General features: G+C 65.1%; 1 protein-coding gene across 1 annotated transcript; it reads right to left on the bottom strand.

Annotated features, from left to right (window-relative positions):
- Nucleotides 1-4,961: 4,961 nt before the first annotated feature.
- LOC308052497 (uncharacterized protein) lies at nucleotides 4,962-12,516 on the bottom strand (the record flags this gene model as incomplete). The annotated part of the gene is given in 30 exon segments (XM_080364576.1): nucleotides 4,962-5,051; nucleotides 5,598-5,696; nucleotides 5,698-5,823; nucleotides 5,966-6,016; nucleotides 6,715-6,827; nucleotides 6,901-7,147; nucleotides 7,552-7,605; nucleotides 7,723-7,758; nucleotides 7,880-7,933; nucleotides 8,038-8,145; nucleotides 8,262-8,315; nucleotides 8,398-8,451; nucleotides 9,170-9,277; nucleotides 9,378-9,431; nucleotides 10,312-10,365; nucleotides 10,469-10,522; nucleotides 10,619-10,672; nucleotides 10,781-10,861; nucleotides 10,863-10,889; nucleotides 10,974-11,027; nucleotides 11,147-11,188; nucleotides 11,190-11,201; nucleotides 11,286-11,339; nucleotides 11,472-11,528; nucleotides 11,614-11,721; nucleotides 11,814-11,867; nucleotides 11,958-12,011; nucleotides 12,090-12,197; nucleotides 12,271-12,378; nucleotides 12,463-12,516. Coding segments are annotated over 30 exon segments (2,223 nt in total), but the record flags the coding sequence as incomplete, so codon positions are not given.
- Between the last annotated feature and the right edge of the window lie 1,434 nt (nucleotides 12,517-13,950).

Genomic DNA, 13,950 nt, shown 5'->3' with positions numbered 1-13,950 from the left:
CGCTGCGGCCGCCAGCGCGCCCTGCGGACACGGCCCGGGCAGCGGGGGACGCGACGCTCGGCCGTCGGTGCCGCGACACGGGCTGCGGAGCGGCCGCGGTGCCGGGAGCTGCGCCGCCCGGAGTCTGCCGGAGACTGGTGACGCGCGCAGCGCCGCCTGCTGACTGGCTGGCTGCGGTTACTGGGGGGCAGCCACCGCCCCTTCCCCGAAACGGCGGCGGCGGGGGGGGACGACACACGGGCTGGGGTGGAAATCCCCTGTCCCTGAGCCGGCAGGACGGACGAACGGACAGGACAGACAGACGGACAGACAGACAGAAGGACGGACAGACAGAAGGACGGACAGACAGGCGGACAGAAGGACAGGCGGACAGAAGGACAGGCGGACAGAAGGACAGACAGAAGGACAGGCGGACAGAAGGACAGGCGGACAGAAGGACAGGCGGACTGACAGAAGGACGGACAGAAGGACGGACAGAAGGACGGACAGAAGGACGGACAGAAGGACGGACAGACAGAAGAACTGACTGAAGGACTGACAGAAGGACAGACAGACAGAAGGACAGACAGACAGATGGCAGCGCTCGCTCACTGCGCGGGGTCGGGGATCGCAGCCGCATGGTCCCCGGAGCAGCGGCTTCAGTAACCAGTTTCAGTAACGAACAGTAACTAACTCAACAGTTTCCATTCAATGATTACGACTCAATCAAAAAGGGGTAAACGCTCGGGCAGGGGTGCAGCCGGGGCTGTGCGAGCCTTCGCTCCCCTCCTCATCCTCAGGAACACGCCACAAACGCCACGGACGTGACGGCATCCGCCTGCTCCGCGCTTTGCAACTGGAAACAACACAACGAGCACACGGGGAAGCGCCGGCACCGCATAATATTGCGATATACAGCCGCTAAAGTTATCAGCGCCCCGGAGAAAACCGAACGGAACGAAGCTGGTTTAAAACTCCGCTGTCCCTATACATCCCGGGGACTGTTCTACATAAGGATCCATAGTTCGATGTCTCAGTCCCTCCCTCCAAATTAACCTGTAAACACAGCTATCAGTATGTATACAGGTATCTATACATCCCGAGGACTGTTCTACATAAGGATCCATAGTTCAATGTATCAGTCCCTCCCCCCAAATTAACCTGTAAATACAGCTATCAGTATGTATACAGGTATCTATGCATTCTGAGGACTGTTCTACATAAGGATCCATAGTTCAATGTCTCAGTCCCTCCCTTTAAATTAACCTGTAAGTACAGCTATCAATATGTATACAGGTATCTATATATTCCAGGGAGGCTGTTCTACATAAGGATCCATAGTTCAATGTCTCGGTCCCTCCCTCCCAAATTAACCTGTGAATACAGCTGTTTTACATAAGGATTCATAGTTCAATGTCTCAGTCCCTCCCCCCAAATTAACCTGTAAGTACAGCTATCAATATATATACAGTTATCTATACATTCCGAGGACTGTTCTACATAAGGATCCATAGTTCAATGTATCAGTCCCTCCCCCCAAATTAACCTGTAAATACAGCTATCAATATGTATACAGGTATCTATATATTCCAGGGACTGTTTTACATTAAGGATTCATAGTTCGATGTCTCTCGCCCCCCCCCAAATTAACCTGTAAGTACAGCTATCAATATATATACAGTTATCTATACATTCCGAGGACTGTTCTACATAAGGATCCATAGTTCAATGTATCAGTCCCTCCCCCCAAATTAACCTGTAAATACAGCTATCGGTATGTATACAGGTATCTATACATCCCGGGGACTGTTTTACATTAAGGATCCATAGTTCGATGTCTCTCGCCCCCAACAAATTAACCTGTAAATACAGCTATCAATATGTATACAGGTATCTATATATTCCGGGGACTGTTTTACATAAGGACTCATAGTTCGATGTCTCTTGCCCCCCCTAAATTAACCTGTAAATACAGCTATCAGTATCTATACAGGTATCTATATATTCCGGGGACTTTCTACATAAGGATCCATAGTTCAATGTCTCAGTCCCTCCCCCCCAAATTAACCTGTAAGTACAGCTATCAATATATATACAGGTATCTATACATTCTGAGGACTGTTCTACATAAGGATCCATAGTTTGATGTCTCAGTCCCTCCCCCCAAATTAACCTGTAAATACATCTATCAGTATGTATACAGGTATCTATATATTCCAGGGACTGTTTTACATTAAGGACTCATAGTTTGATGTCTCTCCTGTCCCCCCCCTAAATTAACCTGTAAATACAGCTATCTGTTTTACATAAGGATTCATAGTTCGACGTCTCAGTCCCTCCCCCAAATTAACCTGTAAACACAGCTATCAGTATGTATACAGGTATCTATACATCCCGGGGACTGTTTTACATTAAGGATTCATAGTTCGATGTCTCTCGCCCCCCTAAATTAACCTGTACATACAGCTATCAGTATGTATACAGGTATCTATACATCCCGGGGACTGTTTTACATTAAGGATCCATAGTTCGATGTCTCAGTCCCTCCCCCCAAATTAACCCGTAATCACAGCCACCAGTCGGTATCTATATATTCCAGGGAGACTGTTTTACATAGGGATCCATAGTTCGATGTCTCCCGGTCCCACCCCCAGCGCTCCCGGGGCCGCCCCCGCGGGGAGGAGCCCGCGGTTCTCACCTGCAGCGGCGCCGCTGACCCGCGGGGGCACGACGGGACGGCCGGGGAGACGAGGCGGGGCCGGCCCGGGGAGCTGCGGGACCGGCACGGAGGCTGCGGGACCGGCCCGGGGAGCTGCGGGACCGGCCCGGAGGCTGCGGAGACCGGCCCGGGGAGCTGCGGGACCGGCCCGGAGGCTGCGGGACCGGCCCGGAGGCTGCAGGACCGGCCCGGGGAGCTGCGGGACCGGCCCGGGAGCTGCGGGACCGGCCCGGAGGCTGCGGGACCGGCCCGGGGAGCTGCGGGACCGGCACGGAGGCTGCGGGACCGGCCCGGGGAGCTGCGGGACCGGCCCGGGGAGACGAGGCGGGACCGGCCCGGGGAGCTGCGGGACCGGCCCGGGGAGACGAGGCGGGACCGGCCCGGGGAGCTGCGGAGACCGGCCCGGGCCCCGGGAAGGAGCTGCGGCGGAGGTGCGGGAGCGTCCGGGGAGCTGCCGGGAGGACGGCCCGGGGAGCTGCGGGACCGGCCGGGGAGCTGCGGACCGGCACGGAGGCTGCGGGAGCCGGCCCGGGGAGCTGCGGGGCTGGATCGGCAGCGGCCCGGGGAGCTGCGGGACCGGCCCGGGGAGCTGCGGGGAGGCGGCCCGGAGCTCGGCGGAGGCTGCGGGACCGGCCCGGGGGAGCTGCGGAGACCGGCACGGAGGCTGCGGGACCGCCCGGGGGCTGCGGGACCGGCCCGGGGAGCTGCGTGACCGGCCCGGGGAGCTCTTTTCTCTCCCCTCAGCCTCGCGCCGCTCCCGCCCTTTTATCTCTCCCCTCAGCCTCGCGCCGTTCCCGCCCTTTCTCTCCCCCCCCCTCAGCCTCGCGCCGTTCCCGCCCTTTTCTCTCCCCCCCTCAGCCTCGCGCCGTTCCCGCCCTTTTATCTCCCCCCTCAGCCTCGCGCCGTTCCCGCCCTTTTCTCTCTCCCCTCAGCCTCGCGCCGTTCCCGCCCTTTTCTCTCTCCCCCTCAGCCTCGCGCCGTTCCCGCCCTTTTCTCTCTCCCCCTCAGCCTCGCGCCGTTCCCGCCCTTTTCTCCCCCCCCCCCCATCCTTGAGCCGTTCCCGCCCTTTTTATTTTGCGTTTTTGTGTTGTTTTGTCTTATTTTCTTGTATATTTGCGTGTTTTTTTGGGTTTGTGCGTTTTCTTGTTTGTTGCTCTTTTGCTTCTTTTGTGCTCCGTTTGCTTTTTGCTTTTGTTTTGCTCGTTGTTCGTTCATTTTGTGCTTTTTGTCTCACTTGCATTTGGTTTGTGGGGTTTTTTTTTTTTTGCATTTTCATCTTTTCCCTTCCTTTGTTTTTTTTAACCGTTTTCCTTCTTTTCTCCCCCATTTCCAACCCCGTTGTGGGATGGACGAAACCACACCCAGAATCGACAGAAAACAACAACAAAAAACCACAAACCCCGCCAAGAGCAGCAAAATTATAGATGATATATTACAACACAACTTTAAAAATCACTTACAAAACATCGCACGGGCGGCCGCCCCGCTCTGCTTTTTAAGAAAACTAAAAAGCAAGCGTTGGCGCCCCTTTAAACCTCTCGTTTTCAAGAAAACTATATTTTTTATATTTTATTTTAACTTATTTCCCTCCCTCCCCCCTCAGCGCATTCACCTCATGCACAAATTCCCTTTTCTGTGGTATTTTTTTGGGGAGGGATCCCAAATGGCCGCCGCGGGGTCCCAATGGTTGTATCCACTCCTTTAAATAACAATTAATTTAAAATATAACACAAAGCCGAGTGGAAACACCGTCCTCCTCCCTCCCTCCCTCCCATGGTGCGTGAGGGGCGTTCTGCAATGGCGGGTTGGCCCTTCAGAGCCGCCCGCTTTTCCTTTAGTTTTCCCTAATTAATGACTGTTAATTAGCGAGATAACGAGGCGGCCGCCCCCTTCCCGTGCCCGAGAGCCGCCCCCCTTTGGACACACAGGGGTCGTTGTGGCTGAATCCACACGGGACAGAGGGACGAGGGCGCTGGCGCGGCTTCCACCACACAGTCGCCATGTTTGGCCGTCACCCCGTGTTTCACCTGAACCCCTTTTGCTGCTCAAACGGGGCGACCCAGCACCACCCCCTCTGTCCGGTGTGGAAAATAACCCTTCCATAACAAAATAACCCCTTATATAACAAATCACCCCCTAGATGCCGCGAGCGGCTGTGGGGGGAGGGCGGGGCGGGAGGAGGGCGGCCGCGCGGCGCTCGAGTCGCTCCCTCTCCGTCTCCATTCACACAGGGTGGCTCCGGCGCCGGAGCTCGGGCGCGGCGCTAGCCCAGGAAGCAGGCGGGGCCGGGGCGGAGCGCCAGGCGCTGGCCGGGGGCCGCGGGGCCGGCGAGGCGCACGGCCCGCAGCGGCAGCTGCTCCGGACGGGGGGGTGCTCAGCTCCAGTGCCGCCTGGCCCGACTGCTCCTGGGGGGACGGACACGGGACGGGGTCGCCCGGGGCCTCAAGTGGCAGCGGCGGCGGCTGCTCGGCCATGGGGACCCGACACGCCGCCATGGCGGGGGAGCGCGCTGGGGCGGCCATGGCAAGGGGATCCGGCGTGGCGTGTTCCACCATCCCTCCATCCTCCAGTTCCACCATCCCTCCATCCCTCCTGTTCCTCCATCCCTCCAGTTCCTCTGGTTCCATCATCCCTCCATCCCTCCTGTTCCTCCATCCCTCCTGTTCCTCCATCCCTCCAGTTCCATCATCCCACCTGTTCCTCCATCCCACCTGTTCCTCCATCCCACCTGTTCCTCCATCCCTCCCGTTCCTCCATCCCTCCAGTTCCTCCGGTTCCATCATCCCTCCATCCCTCTTGTTCCTCCATCCCTCTTGTTCCTCCATCCCTCCAGTTCCTCCAGTCCCTCCATCCCCATCCCCAATGTCCCCAGTGTCCCCGCCGCCCCCGCCGCGCTCACCGTGCAGCCGCCCTCCACCGCCTTGACGTAGGGGCTGCTGTGGTAGCCCAGCTCCTCCTCGTTGGCCGCCAGGAAGCGCAGGGCGCGCCGGGGGTCGCCGGCGGGCCGCGCCGGGCCGGCTCCGGCAGCCGATGGTGAAGTTCTGCCGCGCCGAGACGCTGAGGAGCCGCAGAAACGTCAGCTGCACCACGCCCAGCGGCCGCCACTCCGAGTCCACGTAGGAGAACTGCGGGAACCGGCACCGGTTAGCGTGGGACAATGGTCTGAGGAGGCGGCTGGGGAGGGGGAAGATGATGGGAAGGGCTGCGAGGTTCACGGTCAACGGGGGACGTTTCTCCGTCGCCTTAGACACCCCGCGGCGTCCTCACCCGGCTGCCCCAGCGCTGGGGATGCTCCTGCTCCAGCGCCGACACCTCCACCTGCGGGAGGGGACAGAGGGGAGGGGAGGGGACAGAGGGGAGGGGAGGGGGGAGAGGGGACAGAGGGGAGGGGAGGGGACAAAGGGGAGGGGAGGGGAGGGGAAGAGGAGGGAGGGGAGGAAGAGAGAAGGGAAGGGAAGGGAAGGGAAGGGAAGGGAAGGGAAGGGAAGGGAAGGGAAGGGAAGGGAAGGGAAGGGAAGGAAGAGGGAAGGGAAGGAAGAGGGAAGGGAAGGAAGAGGGAAGGGAAGGAAGAGGGAAGGGAAGGGAAGGGAAGGGCAACCATGAGTAAGTGGGGAGAAGGGAGGGGAGGGGAGAGGCGGCCATGAGCAAGTGTGGAGCCCCACAGCACCCTCTTCGAGTCACAGAATCATTTCGCTTGGAGAGCCCCTCAGTGTCACAGATCCAACCACAACCCAACTCCAGCACTAATCCCCGTCCCCGCGACCCTCTGAACACCTTTTCAACCCTCCAGGGCGGTGAGTCCAGCTCTGCCTGTTCAACACCTTCCCACGGACAACTTGTTCCTCACCCCCCACCTCAACCTCCCCCGGCACAACCTGAGCCCGTTTCTTGCCCCATCGCTTGGGAGCAGAGTCCAACCCCCCCCATGCCCCGAGCTCCTTTAGGCCGTTCAGAGATCAGTCTCCCCCCACCTCCTGTTCTCAGCTGACCCCCACGTCCCCCCCGCGCCCCCTCACCTCCTGGGTGTCCTCGCTGGGGAACACGCAGGTCTCCCCGCCCGCCGTGAAGTTGCAGTAAACCTTGAAGGAGTCTCTGGCGCAGCCCTGGTTGGGATCGATCCAGTACTCGCCTGCGCGGGAGGAACGGGGTGAGCACCCAGCGCCGCGCTCAGCGCCGCGCTCAGCACCGCGCTCCGCGCTCACCGTCCGGCAGCCCCGGGTGGCTGAGCCGCAGGTCCTGGCAGGTGCGCGCGGGGTTGTCGCGGGTGCCCGTGGGGCGCCGCAGCCCCTCGATCTCCCGCTTGAGGGAGCTGAGCGAGCCCAGGATCTCCTCGGCGCCCTCGGCCGCCGCGCTCTCCTGGTCCCGCAGCAGCCGGCTGCCGTCCACCGAGCGCCGGCTCTTCTTGGGCAGCTGGATGGGCAGCGGCTGGATCACCTCCCCGGGGGGGCCCTGCGCCGGTGGGCACCGTCAGCACCCCAGCTGCGACCCCCGCCCAAACACCCCCGCGCTGAGGCGGGAACACCCCTCCGCACCCACCCCGGGCGTCATTTCACCCGCGAGGGGCCATTCTACCCTGTTTCCCCAAAAATAAGACAGGGTCTTAGACAATATTTGCTCCAAAAGACACTTTTTTATGCATATGGCTGCCTGGACGCTGTTTAAATCGACTTTCTTAACGAACTGTAACTAGGGCTTATTTTTGGAGCAGGGCTTATATTTTAGGTAGGGCTTATTTTTTGAGTAGGGCTTATTTTCGGAGTAGGGCTTATATTTGGAGTAGGGCTTATTTTCAGAGTAAGGCTTATTTTCGGGGAAACAGGGTACATGTCACCCCTTTCCCTTGAGCCGCTCACCGGGTGTCCGGGGGGTCCCGGGGGTCCACGTTCACCTTTGGGTCCGGCTTGGCCCTGGAGGAAAGAGACGCTCAGGGACACCGGGGCTGAGGGTGGGGACACGGTGGGGACACCGGGGCTGAGGGTGGGGACACGGTGGGGACACGGTGGGGACACGGGCTCAGCGCTTACCATGGCTCCCTTGGCACCTTTGGGTCCCGCTGGGCCCTGTGAAGCAAGAGCGGGAGTCAGCGACCGGGGCTGGCGTGGGGGGGACACAACAGCCCCCTAAAAGCCCAAGCACAAGTGAGGGGGGCGACACGGAGACACAGGCCATGGGGACACTCACGGGAAGCCCGGGGGGGCCGGTGGGGCCGATGGGGCCGGTCGCACCAGGGATCCCCTGTATGAGCAGAAACAGCGTGAGCACACGGGGACGGCCCCGTCCAACACCCCCCAGAGACCCCCCCATGCACGGACCCCCAACCACGACCCCCCCGCGCTCACCGTCTCTCCTTTCTGCCCCACGGAGCCTGGGGGGCCGGGGAGGCCCCGGTCGCCCTTCTCCCCCTGCTCCCCGGGGGGGCCGATCAGGCCGATGAGACCGGGGTGGCCCTGGGGGGACACGGAGGGGACATTGAGGTGACAGCCCCCAGGGGACCCACAGGGTGCAGTTCGGGGTCTTCACTGAGTGTCGCGGTGACCCCGAGCCCCCGCGTCACCCCGCTCACCTTCTCTCCTTTGGCGCCGGTGTCGCCTTTGAGGCCGGGGAGACCCGGGGGGCCCTGTGGGGGTTCGGGGGTGAGACGTGGGGGGCGGAAAGCGGGGACCCCCCCTCGGGGGGCCGGGGGACAGGGCCGCACTCACCACTGGTCCCGGTGGCCCAGCCTGGCCCGTGGTGCCCGGTTTGCCTTGTTCTCCCTGCGCGGGGGACGGGACGGGGTGAGCCACGGTCACCCCCGTGTCACCGGCCCCTCCCGCGGTGACAACGGGACCCTCACCCTGATCTGCCCTGCACTGCAGACCCCCCCGCGCTCCCATCCAGGACCCCGGTCCCAACACCGGGACATTAGCACTTGTCACCAGGACACTGGCACTTGTCACCGGGACACTGGCACTTGTCACCGGGACATTGGCACTTTATCACTGGGATAGTGGCACTGGGCACCAGGACACTGGCACTTGTCACTGGGATTGTGGTACTGGGACACTGGCACTTGTCACCAGAATAGTGGCACTGGGACACTGGGACACCGGCACTTGTCACCAGGACACTGGCACTTGTCACTGGGACATTAGGACTCGTCACCAGGATGTTGGCATTGGGCACTGGGACACTGGCATTTGTCAACAGGACATTGGCACTTGTCACCAGGACAGTGGCACTGGGCACCAAGATGCTGTCACTTGTCACCAGGATGCTGTCACTTGTCACCAGGATGGTGGCCCTTGTCACTGGGTTGGTGGCCTTGTCACCAGGACATTGGCACTTGTCACTGGGACGGTGACACTTGTCATGGGGACGCTGGGACTTGTCACCGGGACGCTGGCACTTGTCACCGGACACTGTCACTTGTCACAGGGACACTGGGACTCGTCACCGGGACGCTGGCACTTGTCACCAGGCGCTGTCACTCACCACGGAGCCGGGCAGCCCCCGGAGCCCGTCGGGTCCCTGCTTCCCCGCCAGGCCCTGGGGGCCCACGGGCCCCGTCTTGCCAGGAGCCCCCACGGCACCCGGTTCTCCCTGCGGTGACAAAGGACAGAGAGGTGACACCCCCCGCGCACACGGAGCCCGGCGGGGCCACCGGGGCGTCCCCGCGCCGGGGCGTCCCCGAACCGCTCACCTTGGCGCCCTTCTCGCCCTGACGCCCCTCGGGACCGGGGGAGCCGGCGGGACCCTGCGGGAGGAGACGCGGGGCCGTGAGGAACGGGGACACGGGGCGGGTGACACGGGGTGACAGGCAGGGACACCGGACAGGTGACATGGGGTGGGTGACACAGGGCGGGTGGCACGGGGCGGGTGGCACGGGGACACGAGACGGGTGACACAGGGCGAGGGAGGGGGACACGGGGTGGGTGACACGGGGCAGGTGACAGGGACACGGGGCGGGGGACGAGGATACGGGGCGGGTGACGGGGACATGGGGTGGGTGACATGGGGTAAGAGACAGGGACACAGGGCGGGTGACATGGGGTGGGTGACACGGGGTAAGGGACAGGGACACGGGGCAGGTGACACGGGGTGGGTGACACAGGGCGGGTGACAGGGACATGGGGTGAGTGACACGGGGTAAGGGGACAGGGACACAGGGTGGGTGACGGGGACACGGGACGGGTGACACGGGGTGGGTGACATGGGGTAAGGGACAGGGAGACGGGGCGGGTGACACGGGGCGGGTGACACAGGGTGAGGGACGGGGACACGGGGCGGGTGACAGGGGTGAGTGGTGGGTGACACAGGGCGGGTGACACGGGGCGGGTGACACGGGGTAAGGGACAGGGACACGGGGCGGGTGACAGGGGTGAGTGGTGGGTGACACAGAGTGGGTGACATGGGGCAGGTGACACGGGGTAAGGGACAGGGAGGTGGGTCGAGTGACACGGGGCAGGTGACACGGGGTAAGGGACAGGGACACGGAGCGGGTGACAGGGGTGAGTGGTGGGTGACACAGAGTGGGTGACATGGGGTGGGTGACATGGGGCAGGTGACACGGGGCGGGTGACACAGGGCGGGTGACACAGGGCGGGTGACACCCGGAGCCGTCACCCGGCACTTACCCTCTTCCCCAGGGGGCCGGGGGGCCCGTTCTCGCCCGTGGGGCCTGGCGAGCCCTGTGGGAGGACAAAAAGGGGTGAGTGACGATGAGGGGACCGGGGGGGGGACCCCAAAATTCCCGGGGAGGTCCGGGTGACCCCCCAGCGCCGCGGCACTCACCGGCTCCCCGGGCTCGCCGTCCTCGCCGCGCTCGCCCTTCGCTCCGTCCTGGCCCTGGGCGGGGGGACGGGACAACGCGGGGTCACCGCGAGAACCCCCAAACCCCCCGAACCCCAACACGCGTCCCCGGGCGGGGGACGTGACACTCACCCTGGGGCCCATTTCACCGGGGGGGCCGGGGTCGCCTGGGAAGCCAACGGGGCCCTGGAACAGAGGGAGGAGATGCCTGGGGGGGCCTGGACACCCCCATGAACCCCCCCTCCAGCGAACCCCCCCCCGTGTCCCCCGTTTCGGGGGGCACAGGGCACTCACGGGGTTGCCCTTGGGCCCGTCGTCGCCGGGGGGGCCCTTTCCTCCCGGGGGCCCCGCGGCCCCCGCGGCTCCGGCTTCTCCCCTTCTCCCCTCGCTCTCCTCGCGGGCCCTGCGGCGCAATGGGGGGGTCAGCGGCGCAATGGGGGGGTCAGCGGCGCAAGGGGACAATGACGGTGTCCCCACCGTCACTCACCTTCACCCCCGGCTCTCCTTGGATTCCCGGGGCCCCCGACTCGCCGGGGTCCCCCTGAAATGGGGACAGACAATCAGTGCCCCCCCCATGACCAAACCCCCCTTGACACCCCAATAACGCAGCTCCCGCCCCCCCCCCAACCCAAGGAGTGAACCCCAATATCCCGGACGTACCTTCTCACCAGGGGGGCCCAGGTTGCCGACACCGCCGGGGGGGTCCCTGGGGTCCCTGTGGGGTGGGGGGGGGGCAGAGCGGGTCACCCCGGGTCACCCCAATGGGGACGGGAATGGGGGGGGCGGGGGGGGCACTTACGTCCGCTCCAGATGGTCCAGCGGGGCCGCGGGGACCTGGGGGGCCGGGGGGGCCCTGGGGGTGGGGGGAGGAAGCAGAGGGTGAGGACACCCATGGGACCCCCACCCGGAGTGACGTGGGGGGGGTGAACACCCATGGGACCCCCACCCAGAGTGACGTGGGGGGGGGGGGGGGTGTGTCACTTACCATGGGCCAACGTCCCGTCACCGTCTCGCCCTTTTCACCCGCCGGACCCGGCAAACCCTGCGGAGGGGGAGTTAATTAACGAGGGGGGGATAATTAACAAGAGGGGGGACACAGCGGGGTGGGGGGACACTGGGGGTCTCACCTGGAGCCCGATGGGGCCTGGGGGGCCGTTGAAGCCCCTCGTGCCCTCGTCGCCCTTGGCCCCGAAGTGGCCCTGGGGACCCCGGGCGCCCGGTTCCCCGTCAGCACCCTGTTTGGGGAGGGGGGGGTGTCACATTGTCACCGTCACCGGGGGGGTCACGGTGACACCCCCCCACATTGCGCCCCCCACATTGTACTCACGGCTGCTCCGGGCTGCCCGACTGGCCCGATGGGCCCGGGGGGGCCGGGGGGGCCCTGTGGGGACAGAAGGGGACGGTGAGGCCATGGGGGGGGACAAAGCGGGGGGGGACAATGGGGACAAGGCGGGGGGGCACGGCCACTCACATGCTCGCCCTTGTTGCCTTTGGTTCCCTTCTGGCCCGGCTCGCCCACCTCGCCCTGGGGGGGACGGGACGGGACGCTCAGCCCGGCGCGGGGGGGACACGGGGACAGCGTGGCGGGGGGGGGACACCTCACCTTGTCACCGTCCTCGCCGGGGCCGCCGGGGGGGCCCGCGGGGCCCGGCAGCCCCACGGGGCCCTGGACGCCGTCCCGGCCGGCGGGGCCCATGGGGCCCTTCTCGCCCTGGGGGGGCAATGGGGGGGTGAGCGGTGCGCCCCCCCCGTGTCCCCGTGTCCCCGTGTCCCCAGGCACTCACGGGAACTCCTTTCTCGCCGGCGGGGCCGGGGGGTCCCTGCGGGCCCGGCCGCCCCGGGGGGCCAACGGGCCCCCCCTGTCCTGCGCCGCCTCTCTCGCCGGGGGAGCCCTGGGGGGGCAGATGGACATTTGGGGGGGGGGGGCCTGGACCGTGGGGACAAACGGGGGGGTCATCGGGGGGGGTGACACTCACGGCGGGTCCGGGGGGTCCTGCGGGTCCCTCGTTGCCCTTCAGCCCTGGGCCGCCCTGCGAGGGGGGGGGCAGCGCCGGGGGGGGCAATGCGATGGGGGGTCAGGGCCAGGGCGGGGTCAGGGCCGTGGGGGGGGGCAGTGTGATGCGGGAGTCAGCGCCATGGGGGGGGTCAGCATGGTGTCACGGGGGTGCGCGATGGGGGGTCAGCGCCATGGAGGGGGTCAGCATGGTGTCACAGGGGTGCGCGATGGGGGGTCAGCGCCATGGGGGGGGTCAGCATGGTGTCACGGGGGTGCGCGATGGGGGGTCAGCGCCATGGGGGGGGTCAGCATGGTGTCACGGGGGTGCGCGATGGGGGGTCGGTGTCATGGGGGTGCCCGATGGGGGGTCAGCGCCATGGGGGGGGTCAGCATGGTGTCACGGGGGTGCCCGATGGGGGGTCAGCGCCATGGGCGGGGTCAGCATGGTGTCACGGGGGGTGCGCGATGGGGGGTCAGCGCCATGGGGGGGGTCAGCATGGTGTCACAGGGGTGCGCGATGGGGGGTCAGCGCCATGGGGGGGGTCAGCATGGTGTCACGGGGATGCGCGATGGGGGGTCAGCGCCATGGGGGGGGTCAGCATGGTGTCACGGGGGTGCGCGATGGGGGGTCGGTGTCACGGGAGTGCCCGATGGGGGGTCAGTGCCATGGGGGGCAGCATGAGGGGGGGATCAGTGAGATATGGGGGTCAGAGCCATGGGGGGGTCAGCGCCATGGGGGGAGGGGTTGTCAGTGAAATGGGGGAGGGGTCAGCACCATGGCGGGGGGGGGTCAGCATGGTGTCCCGGGGGGGTCCTGGGAGGGGGTCCCAAGGGGGTTTCCCGAGGGGAAGGTCCCAAGAGGGGGTCCCGGGGGGGTCCCGAGGGGGGGTCCCGGGGAGGTCCCGGGGGGAAGTCCCGAGGTGGGGTCCCGGGGGAGGGGGTCAGCATGGTGTCACGGGGGGTCCCGGGGGAGGGGTCCCGATGGGGGGTCCCGGGGGAGGGTCCCGATGGGAGGTCCCGGGGGGGGGGTCCCGAGGTGAGGTCCAGGGGGAGGTCCCGAGCGGGGGGTCCCGGGGGGAGCGGTCAGCGTGGTGTCACAGGGGGTCCCGGCGGGGGTCCCGAGGTGGGGTCCCAGGGGTGGGTCCCGGGGGGGATCCCGAGGGGGGGTCCCGGGGGGGGTCCCGAGGTGAGGTCCTTGGGGGGTCCCAAGGTGGGGTCCCGAGGGGGGTCCCAGGGGGAGGTCCCGAGTGGGGGTCCCGAGGGGGGGTCCTTGAGGGGTCCCGGGGGAGGTCCCAGGGGGGGTCCCGAGGTGGGGTCCCGGGAGGGGGTCCTTAGGGGGTCCCGTGGGGGGTCCCGGTGGGGGGTCTAGGGGGGGGGGGGTCCCGAGTGGGGTCCCAAATGGTGGTCCCGCGGGGGTCCCGAGTGGGGTCCCGAGGTGCGGTCCCAAATGGGGGTCCCGGGGGGGTCC

This window comes from Nesoenas mayeri, assembly GCF_963082525.1.
Source record: "Nesoenas mayeri genome assembly, contig: SCAFFOLD_137, whole genome shotgun sequence".
Classification (NCBI taxonomy): domain Eukaryota; kingdom Metazoa; phylum Chordata; class Aves; order Columbiformes; family Columbidae; genus Nesoenas; species Nesoenas mayeri.
This window is presented reverse-complemented; position numbering and strand designations above follow the sequence as displayed.